Source organism: Psammomys obesus, unplaced genomic scaffold (genome assembly GCF_907164565.1).
Source record: "Psammomys obesus unplaced genomic scaffold, mPsaObe1.curated_primary_1811, whole genome shotgun sequence".
Classification (NCBI taxonomy): Eukaryota; Metazoa; Chordata; class Mammalia; order Rodentia; family Muridae; genus Psammomys; species Psammomys obesus.
Genome location: NW_026586383.1, coordinates 5991308 through 6002119, shown reverse-complemented (window position 1 = coordinate 6002119; position 10812 = coordinate 5991308). Strand labels below are relative to the sequence as shown.

At 42.8% G+C, this 10812-nt stretch overlaps 1 protein-coding gene across 9 annotated transcripts in view; it reads left to right on the top strand.

Annotated features, from left to right (window-relative positions):
* Window positions 1-10812, top strand: part of Rbms3 (RNA binding motif single stranded interacting protein 3) — a 934572-nt gene that overhangs the window by 634129 nt on the left and 289631 nt on the right. For all 9 annotated transcript variants that reach the window (XM_055601685.1, XM_055601684.1, XM_055601682.1 and 6 more), the window contains exon 8: window positions 9417-9463. In XM_055601685.1, coding sequence (XP_055457660.1) covers window positions 9417-9463 — 47 coding nt within the window. The remainder of the gene's footprint in view (window positions 1-9416; window positions 9464-10812) is intronic.

The window sequence follows — 10812 nt, the reverse complement described above, 5'->3', positions numbered from 1 at the left end:
CCTAAGTTGGTTCATTTCATCACAGTCACCTTTAAGCAAAGCAGCTTGTTCTGACCAGGAACCCTGCACTATGTTGTCTGGTTTTAGTGATGGTTAAGAACGTGTTCTGTGCTGCAGCTCTGTTACCCCTGTTTATTCAAAGCTACTGTTAACAAGGTTCCTCTTCACTCTTAAGTGCAGGCTGTGTGGTGGAATGCGCTCTGCATACTCTTTTAGAAAACAGGGCCAGGACAAAGTTGATGAGCTTAGTTCCAAGCACCCTGTCTCAAGACATTGAGTCATTACTCTAAATCCATTTACGATTGAGCAGAAATATCCTTTTAGATTTCAGTGAAGGTCAGTAGTCCTACCAGTCACATGAGGCGACATCATATACTCAGATTTATGAGGAATTATCTTTCTGCTTGAGCTGTACATTGTGTTTGTTTCTGTTTTGAATAAAAGTGAATGCAGGCCGACTTGACATCACGGTGATCCACTTCAGCCCCGTCGCGGCCACTACCTTCCTCTTTTGTTAGCCTGAGCCTTCACTAGCTCACCTGGAAGACACAGATGCAGGGATGTGGCTGTGTTAGTGTGTACATTCATAGAAAGAAACACTCTCACACTCTCATGGCTGTCCGTTCTTGAGTTCATACCTTCTCAGTTAGACATCTTTGCGTGAACATGTCCTTTTAAAAGAAGACCAGGCCTTGTGGTACAGCCATTAAAGCTGCTCCAAATGCATGGCCATTGTGGGCTACAGCATGAGCCCAAGGTAAGCTTCAAAAGGAGCCCCTCAAAATATAGTGTAAAATAGAGCTGGGCATTCAGATTGGTGGTGGAGGACTTACCTGCCTGGAGTGGACAAAACACTAGGCTCCATTTTCAGCTCCAGCTCAAAACAGGAGTCACATGAAAGTTCTCTCTCTCTCACCCTCTAGTGAGTGTTTGTGTGCATGTGTTTGTGTCCAGGCACATGCTTGCACAATGCACAAGTGCAGTGCAGATGCACACGGAGGCCATGAGCAGGGGTAGGAGCCCTTGGAGCTGGGGTGATTGTGAGCTACCTGATGTGGGTGCTGGAAACAAAGCTAGCATGCTCCAAGAGAGCAGTTAGTCTCAGCTCGACGGTGAACTCAAAGTCAAGATACACGAGACCCTGTTTCCAAAAGAAAAAAATACACAATACACAGAACACAATACACACAAATTGAGTGACATTAAAAAATGATCAAGGAGTTTTCTATAATTAGGCTCAGATCTATACAACGGAGACCATAGGAAGAAAACAAAGACCAAAAGAGTAACAAAAATAACTAGAGGAGCAGCCACAGATTGCTCAAGGCCACACTATTCCTAAATATCAACCATCTGTGTGTCAGAGTGTATCACGGAGATATTGATTGACAGCCTATTACAAACCAAAGTGTTCTCTACAATTGGAAAGCTCCACATTGTCCCCTTCAGTGGAGGCCTCCTGCCCGTGGGACTGAGGCACCCTGGAAAAACAGCATCCGCAAACATCATGAACTTTGTGTGTGCCTGCTCTGAAATTTCCATCCTTCTCTGAGGTAGGTAGAATAGCAATCCCTTGCAAATGTTACAGACTGAAGAGTCCCACCCTCTGTGGCACTTTTCTTCACAACTTTCCTAGTACTTTTAGGCTAGGGGTACAGGTTCTAGAGTTTAAGTCACATGCTCCATGACTTCTGAGCTGGGAGACGCCTCTGGGCATGCTCTACGAGTCAGTCAGCATCATCCTTCTCTACCACAGGATGGCCATAGCATGGTGCATGTTCATGTTTAGAGTCAGCACAAGAGGTGACCAGGGTGCAGCTAAGTGGCCGGTGCCTGTGCCGGCCGCACTATCACAAACTGTGGTGTAGCATTGTGAGGACACCACATGCTCAGGTCTTCTGAGTCAGCTCTGCTCTGCAAGTACATACGCACGTGCACACATACACACACAAACACAAACACACACACAAACACATACCCTAAGGTCACATAAAAATGTTTACTTTTTAAGTGATAGAAATAAAATCTGCTGCCGATATAATGCTGTTGTAAATTTTTTACTTATGAAGTTATTAAAAACTAGAAATTAATGTATTTTATGTTTGTTCCACGTGACACTAAGGTTTTAGTAACTTTGCTCTCCATATCATAAATCATTCCTTAACACTGAAATATTAGATGTTTGGAAGGCTCTGAGACAATTCTTTTTCTTTGAAGGTCATATAATCATAAAAGTCACAGGCTGGCAGAGAGGAAGAGGACTCAGAGAAAAAAGTTTAGAGAAAGGAAAATAAAACCAAACCATTCCTAAAAGCCATGGAAATGACTCAGAAAGATGACAAATTACATAACTCACATTTCTAAAGAGAAAGGAGATGGATTATTAACTTGCCTATTCTGCATATAATGAAAAGGCAAAATTAATATCTGAAGTCCTTCTGGGTTGAGTGAGATGGCTCATCAGGCAAAGGTGCTTTCCTCCAAGCCTGGTGACCTGACTTTGATCCCCAGGACCCACTGGAGGGATAGAAGCAGAAAGACAAGTTCAAGGTCATCCCTGGCTACATGGCAAGTACAGGACCCTGCTGAACTGAGTGAGAGCCTCTCTCTAAAAAAGAATATCAACAATAACGCTGCCTTGGGCTGCACAGGTGGCTCAGCAGTGGAAAGAATGCTTGCTGTTCTTAGAGAGGAGTAGAGTGTGGTTCCCAGCACCCAGGTCATGTGACTCACAACTTCCTGTAACTCCAGCTCATCTGGTGCCCTCTTCTGGCCGCCATAGGCACCTGCATGCATGTGAACTCACACATAGACATACACATACAATAGCAACAAAAAATATCTTTAGCTAGAAGTACACATGAGGAAAGAGTAGCTATTATAAATGAAATTCTCTTGACTAGACGCTGGAAGAACCTGAACCTGCATTTTCACCCTTAGGAGCACTGGTTTGATTTTCAGGGAGCTCAGTGTACATAATGATTTAAAACACACAACTAGTGAATGACAAGAATCTGCTCGATTCTGCTTTGTGACTTTGCTGCTAAGTGTGAACTAGTGTGCTGGGTAAGGTTTTGCCCCTCCCACTAACTTAGAACATAATTTTCCTGTATACAGCAAATTATGGCTCAACATGTCAACACACTGCCCTTATCTGAAAAGTATTTTAAAGTGAACTATTTGTCCTCACGGATTTGAAGACAATGAGATATGTGCAGTGGTCACCCCTGAAGTCTGAGCTCAGCACATGCTGGTGAGTCTCCGAGTGAGCAGTTAGCTTAAAATTGAAGGCCAGCAAGCATGTGACCCGTTGTCAATTAGTGACATGCCTTAAAAAAACTTTAGTCTAACAGTGAATTATTTCTATCCTTCACAATATTCTCATCTGCATACGAACAGAAAGCCACTGACCCAATCCGCTGGGAACCATAACCAGCCACACTGACAAGGATTGATTTCCAACAGCACATAGATGGTTCTAGATAGAATGGCATGCATGTCACCAGCATGTCACCTGAAGCCTGGAGAGAGAGGCTTAAACAAAGGGACAGAATGTTGTTCTGGGTTCTTGAAAACACTTGGCTTTCACCATTGGCTACCAGTGCCACCCTATGGCTTCTGAGTTGAGACACCATCAGCAATGAAGAACAAAAGACACAGCTGGGTATACATCATCCCCTGACTTCATTGAGGTGTAATCCAGATGGCTGGGGCTCCTGAGGCTTTGCTTAGCCTCTTGGTACCATCCTTCTTACTGAACATAGGAAGGATATGACAGGGAGCCCAGGAAGGCAGCATTTCTGTTATTAACTGGGTGGTCTGTAATTGTCTTTGACAGTACTGGATCTTAAAAAAGTATACACTTCAGAAAAGAGGCTGGCTTCAAGTACTGAGAGTTGTCCTCATGAGCCACTAGAAACAGGCAAACTCTCAGGAGAGATTGGATCACCATTCCAGTGAAATCACAAGTTAAAGAAATTGCTGGAAAACTTAGTAATATTGTCTAGACTTGGGATATCTTCGACTGTTTTTTATAAATGTGGAGACATTGCCTGAATCATTTACCAGTAACTCCTTCACACCCTGCTCAAGAAAAACAGGATTAAGATCTGTCTTCTGATCCTGCCAGGGTCGGCCAAAAGTCTTTGTCACCTTGAGAAGGCAAGCCTTCGCCTGTACAACCTGGGAAACAGCTAACTGTGAGCTCATGCCTACTTTGGTGAGCTCGGTCTGCTGAGCCCTCCAGATGTGGCTTTATCTACTGCAAATGCTGCATCTGAGATTCAGAGAGCATGCATAAGGGGAAGCCTTTCTTATTTTAAAAGCCTCAATAACTTGGCTTCTTACCACTGAAACGTTTTTATTTGATCGAAAACCCTTTTCTGAAGCTTCTGAGCCCAATGTTATGTGATGACTAAAGATAGCAATTATGAATGTAAGTCTCTATAATATGGTAATTTAATATCAAAGGTAACCGGTGTATTGAGTCCTCTGGCTACCCGCATTGTAGCAGGGAAAATACTTACGTTAAGGATTAGGTGTGCGCAGCCTAGAAGTGGCGTGAGACCAGGAATATTACAGCAAGCATTTCCAGGAAGAAAGGCTGAGGGCTGGTCTCCATGTCCCCTGTCTGAATCAAACGAGGAAGCCATGACAGCCAAGCGTAGCATCAATCAGCTGAGCTATTTCTGGAATTGCTGGCATATCCTGGCTACCCTAGCTTCTCAAGACCTCCAGAGCATCCCCAACAATGGCTAAGCTTTGGTGGTAGCTTCCAGGTAGTATCAACCAAACCCGGGACCTAGAAGAATCTGGATCGATCATCCAGGCACCTCTGCTCTGTTAGCTCCTCAGACTCACCCACTGCAGCCTCAGAAGTCTGTGTTTTCCACACTTGGGCACCATGTCACAGCGGTTTGGGCAGTATGTCTGCTACATCATGGAGTGTGAAACACCATCGGTTACAGATGAACTGCTGTTGTATTCTTTTAAACACCACTGAAAAGAGAGAAAGATGACTTGACAAACTATGAAATGCCAGCAGTTATTAGGGGAATCCTGATTTCACAGATATAAAGATGTGAGAAAAACAAAACTGTGCCTTCGAATCTGCGCAGTTCAGACGTTTAGACTAAGATTAAAAACAGACTCCCTGTGTTAGTGACTTCACTCATTGTTGCGACTAAACTCCTGCCAAAAAGCAACATAGGGGAAGAAGGATTTACTTCACATCACAGTTTGAAACGACAGTCCGGGAACTGGAGCGAGAGCTTGGCAGTTAAAAGAACTGGGTGCTCTTACAGAGGACCTGGGTTCCGTCCACCCACATGGTGACTCACAGCTGCCTGTAACTCCAGTTCCAGAGGATTTGATCTATTTTCTGACCTCTGTGCACACTGCACATGCGTGATGTATTTACACCCGTGGAACAGACAACACACTCCACAGAAAAATAAAAATATGCTTGTTTTGACCCATTTCTCATTGAACCACCAAGCTCTTCCTGGAAGAGCTCAGGCATTATCAGCTTTCCATCCTGTGATCCCTTCACATTTGTTTTATCTTGTCCTTCCCTGTTGCTATATAAGGCAGACATCCTCTGGCAGGAACGTTTTTTACAAGAAGCCAAGAAGCAGAAATTCAGTAATGACATCATGCCTAAAACAACAGCTTGGCGCCTTCTCAGCTTGATTCTATCAGACACAAAGAACTCATTTCTCCTGGCTCTCTGGCAGCACTGGCTACCTTGAAAGTGATAAATCTGCAATATTGCTTTCGCCTGATTCTTGATAGTCCTCTTGAAGGAGTCCAGGCAATGCTTAGCGGCTGGTCCTGCCCCACAGGAGGGCTTACTGATCTCCCTCTTCATCTCCTTCCTCCAGAGGCACGACCACAACTCAGCTCTGGCTGGCTGCTGGCTTTTGTCTGGTGCTGAAAAGTCTCCACGCCTAGTGGTCACATTCTTTCCCCCATGTCTGCCACCAGCCAAGGGCTTTACAAGTTTAGCTGAGTCCACCTCAGATTTTTCAAAAGGAAGTTATGCTGGTAAAGTCAGGACTCTAAAGGATACTCTCAGTTTTTGTTTGAAAACCTACATTTCAGTGAGGTGTCATCCAGTGTTCCCTCAAAGTCTGCTTTGCTCGCAAATTTCTTGAACAGGCATTTATCTATTCCACAACAGTTAATTTTCTAAAGTGTCATATGTAGGGCGTGTTTTCTAATGGTTTTTAAATGTTGTCACAGGAGCCTACCGGTCTCAGGATTGCTTCTCTGTTACCCATCTGGTTAGGAGACACTGTGTGTCCAAATAAACCTAGGAAAAGACAAAAAAAAATTGCCAGCCATCTTCTTGGTTTTGGAATAGTCTCAGTGTCTCCCTTCACAGATAAGAAGGAGTGTCTCAGCTGCTCATTCTGCAGCAGACATGTGTATGTGGATGCGTGTGCGCTGTGGATAACTCTAACCTGTTGATATAACCCACTAAATTACTTAGATCTGACCAGCCAACACCCAGCTTCTAAGTCAATCTTCTGGCTTGTTTCAGAGAATCTCCCAATCTTATTAAAAATAAAGTTACCTTCACTTCTGGCCTGGTAGTATATGCCTGAGGCAGGAGGATTACAAGTTCTGGGCCAGCCTGAACATCATAGCAAAACTCTCTAAAACAACAATGATACTGTATCCAATAAAGAGTTTGTTTTTTTCTAAAATATTTACTGCTCATCAATTTTTGAACCTACAAGTCTGAGAAGTGCCCTATTATGGCTGAAATACTAAGACAAAGCTTAGTTGTTGTTAAGAAGAGATATAAGTACACAATTTTGTTTAAAATAAATTATGCCACTAATATACAACTAATGTGAGCCAGAAACATAGACAGCTCTTGTAAACATAACAAGCCATTTTTTGAAAGTAGTCAATAGGATTAAACATCTCTTCTTCACATATCTGGTGTGACAGTTTCATTTTGTTCCAAGATATTTTACGTTATGTTTCTCCCTGTGACTCAGGAGCTTGTCAACATGCCATCATAGTCGGCGATTACACAATAGTAATTTCATGCCTCTGGCTTTGTCTAAAGGGGGCTAGACAGAGCAGCGAAATCAATTTCTTCCCCGTCTTTGTGAGAAGAGACAAAGGGAAATTGAATGCAGAATCTGCATTAAGAGCGTGTGAGCATTATAACTCAGCAATCTGTCACGCTCAAGGTGAGCCCCAGGTGCAGACAAGCCCTGCATCTGGACCGGGACACCCAGCCAACACTGGTCAAAAAAACGAAATCCCTTTGTTTAACTTTTGCCTTCCTTGGTTACCTCCTCCCTTCTGAAGGTACTCAGTGTTAGAATCCTGAAGTAGGTAACAACTTCACCTTAGATTCTACCCACCTCTTTGCCCCAGGCACCCCTCCCCTGCTGCAGCAGCTTGCTGTTCTTCTGTTGTCCATGCAAGAGGATGGGGGGAATTGTTTGTCACTTTAGTTAACATCCTAAGGTGTGTCCATTGTACAGGACGTTCCCTCTTCCCTCCTGATAGCTTAGTGTGCTTGGTAAACTTCCTTAGTGAAGACACCCCAGGCACTTCTGCTGACTTGTAAAAGATTCTCAGTCTATTTGTAAGCTTCATGCCAGTTTTTGGATTCTCTCCCATCATGCTACTTCCCATCATCCATGACCTTAAGCTTAAGCTTTAGTTCCTCACTCCAGTCTAAATAACATTCAAAGCATCGCTTGTGAAAATCATAGGAGAAATGTGAGCTTACAGGCAGCAATCACAGCCCACAGAGCACGAGATAGCTCCTTTCAGTTATGTGTTAAATCCAAAGAGTCTGATGGGGAAACTGGAAAGCTCTTTGATTTCTTTAATTTTTTTCTTCTTTTCTTCTACCTTGAGACGTCCTAGAAGCTCATTCACTTATACTTCTAGTCTCCTTATTTTATGTAATTATGGAGTCATGGAAAGTTGTAAAATCTTTGCAGGAGTCCCTATACATACCAACTTTCCTATATATACCCCACTGTTTACTTTTATATAATTGTGGCAGGTTTTAAAAGACAGAAAAAAAAATCACACTGATAGGATTCTGTTATTAATTTCAAAATAAAAACAAAAATATCACCCTAAAGATAACCTTAGCTATTTTGAACTCCTTTCTACATTTTATTTCTATTGACAAGTACTAACTACACAAGGGGTCCTGGGATACCCAAAGTTATCTGTCTACACAGCACAGAGAAGGCTCTGCTATCCTGGAAAAGATGGTGCCATGAGCGCTATGCCATGTAATTGACGATAGTCATATTGCCCCTGACTTCTATATAGCACGTTGAGTAGGGGAGATTTGGCTTTCTTGCTAATGAGCATCTATCATACAGGATAAAGCCCCTGTACCTTCTGATGGCTTTGAGTGCCTGGTAAACTTCCTTAGCTTCAGAAGGCAGAATTACAGATCCACAAACAGTCACAGATAGTGCCTTCCTTTTCTTTTATAACAGCTAAGGGTCCAGAGAGAAAGAGTCTTGGGTAGCCCTCAGCCCAAGTCTAACATAGGTTTGTGACCTTGAGCAAGCTGCTGACCTCAACAAGTTTCAGTGCCTTTGTTGATGGAACAGAGAGAGACTTCTTCTGCATACTTCATAGAGCTGTCACGAGGCTCAGAGTCTCACGGCAGATGAAGGGACAAGAAGGCTGGCTACAGAGTGGCCACAGTAAAGTTTATTTGCATTTCTGAAACTATTGCCAGTTATAGAGATGTTTTTTTTTGTTTGTTTGTTTTGTGTGTGTGTGTGTGTGTGTGTGTGTACTTAATACTTATATTTAAAAGCAGAATAAGACTTCTTCTTCATTAGCCACATGGCTAGAATTTTCCATCCTGAATAAATGACCTCCCCCTATTTTCCTACTTTTAGCAGGACAGGGAGTATCAATACATCAGACAAGCTCTTTATAACCCATTACCCATTTACCTCTGAGGTATAAAACTCTCTTAAAGTAAATACTTCTTAATACCTTTTCTCTCAGGTTAGATGCATTTCAAGGACCTGTTGTTTTAATCAGGGCTACAGGTGCCTTCTTTTTTTTTTTCATAGCCTGATATATAGCTGCTCCTGTCACTACCAAGAGAGCTACAGCCTACCAAATTAGACAGCAATGGTTTATGAAGTAAAGATGGAAATCAATCAAGCCTTATCATCACTTGGTCTATGTGAATCATATTATATACACTCCCATCTCTCTGGTGGATTCTGGTTGAAGATAGTGAAACTTGTCCCATCAGGGAAGAAAGGTAAAGAAACATATAAAAGGGGGAAACCTTAAGAACACAAAGTTTTTTGAACTGAATGTTTTGTATTATAAACTTAATGTTTATAATAAAAATGTTGAGATTTTTTTTTTTATTCTTCTCCCCTTCTATGCAGGCTGGCATGGCTTTGACCTATGACCCCACAGCTGCCATACAGAATGGGTAAGTAGGCCCCATTTTTTTTTCTGTTCTTCATTTTAATTTCTCTAAGTAGTTTATGGCCTTTGAATCCCTATCAAAGAAAATGCCCATATATGGTTTTCTTTTGTATATGGTCTGCTAGTAAAACATTTCCTGCCATTGGCACTTTCTTCTCTTAGCTTATCTTATTGTCCTCTTGTACCTCAAAACTGGTATGAGAAGAAGAACAGATGTGAAGGCAAAATCAGCATTGGTCTGTGTCTCCAGGACCTGAGTTGCCCAGCTGTCTCCATTGAGGTCAGCTTTGAGTGATACGTAGTGTCTGGCCACATGCCTTTCGGCAACGGAGTTAGGGTCATGGTGAGACTTGTTCAGGTATCTTCACGCTTCACTTTAATCTGTGTCTGGAAACATGTGACCTTTTATTCAGCTTCAAACCCTGCCTCCAAAAACCAGCACTGTTAAGACACATGATATGGTCTCTGAAACTGTTCTGTAATTGGCTTTTTCTCTCTCTCTCTCTTGTGCTTCCCTTTGCTTGGCTTTGGCTGACTTGCCATTGGCCCTAAGTATTTTCTAGCCGCCTGTTTTCATTCCAGAATTCGAGTAGGAGCAGTGACCTTGGTCTGTTTGGGTTTTGTTTGTGGAGTTCATACTGCTAGAGATGGTGGAATGAGTAAGTTATTTTACAGTTAGTTGTACTTCAGCAGTTTATTCACAGTTGTGATCACTGCTGTTTAGATCACTAACCCTTTCGCCAGGCCACATAGGAGTGAAATTTAGGTGGTGTAGCAGCTTACTCATAAACTTAAATACATACCTTCAAAATTACAGCTGCCATCCACAGGACGGCAGGGGCATGGTCTCAAGATGGCATTGATACTCACTGCCGAACAGCCTGCTCTTTCTGACTTCCCAGCTCAGCTGTTCACACAGCTATGGTAGAGTGCTTTGATTCTAGATCACAACTCAGAGCTTACGCCTGAACAGCAGAAGCGCTTTGTTTCATGCGTTATGCTACGCCATTTCAGTGAGGGCGAATGTTCCCATTTTTCAAATAATAAATCATTAGGTTTGCCAGAGGCGGAGATGAGAATCAAATCTTACTTATCTTACTCTTAGTTTCACTCTTTGGAGAGCCTCCATCTGGGGCCGAAGAAAAGGCAGAACTGCAGGCATGATTCTGGAATTCCAGGGCTCAGGGGACAGGTGGAGTTCTCAGTTCAAGGCCAGCCTGGTCTGCAGAGCAAGTGCCAGGACAGCCAAAGAAGTCATCTCAAAAACCCAAAAACCCAAGAAGAAGAAGAAGAAGAAGAAGAAGACGACAAAGAGAGAGAAAGAAGGAAAGGAAGGAAGGAAGGAAGGAAGGA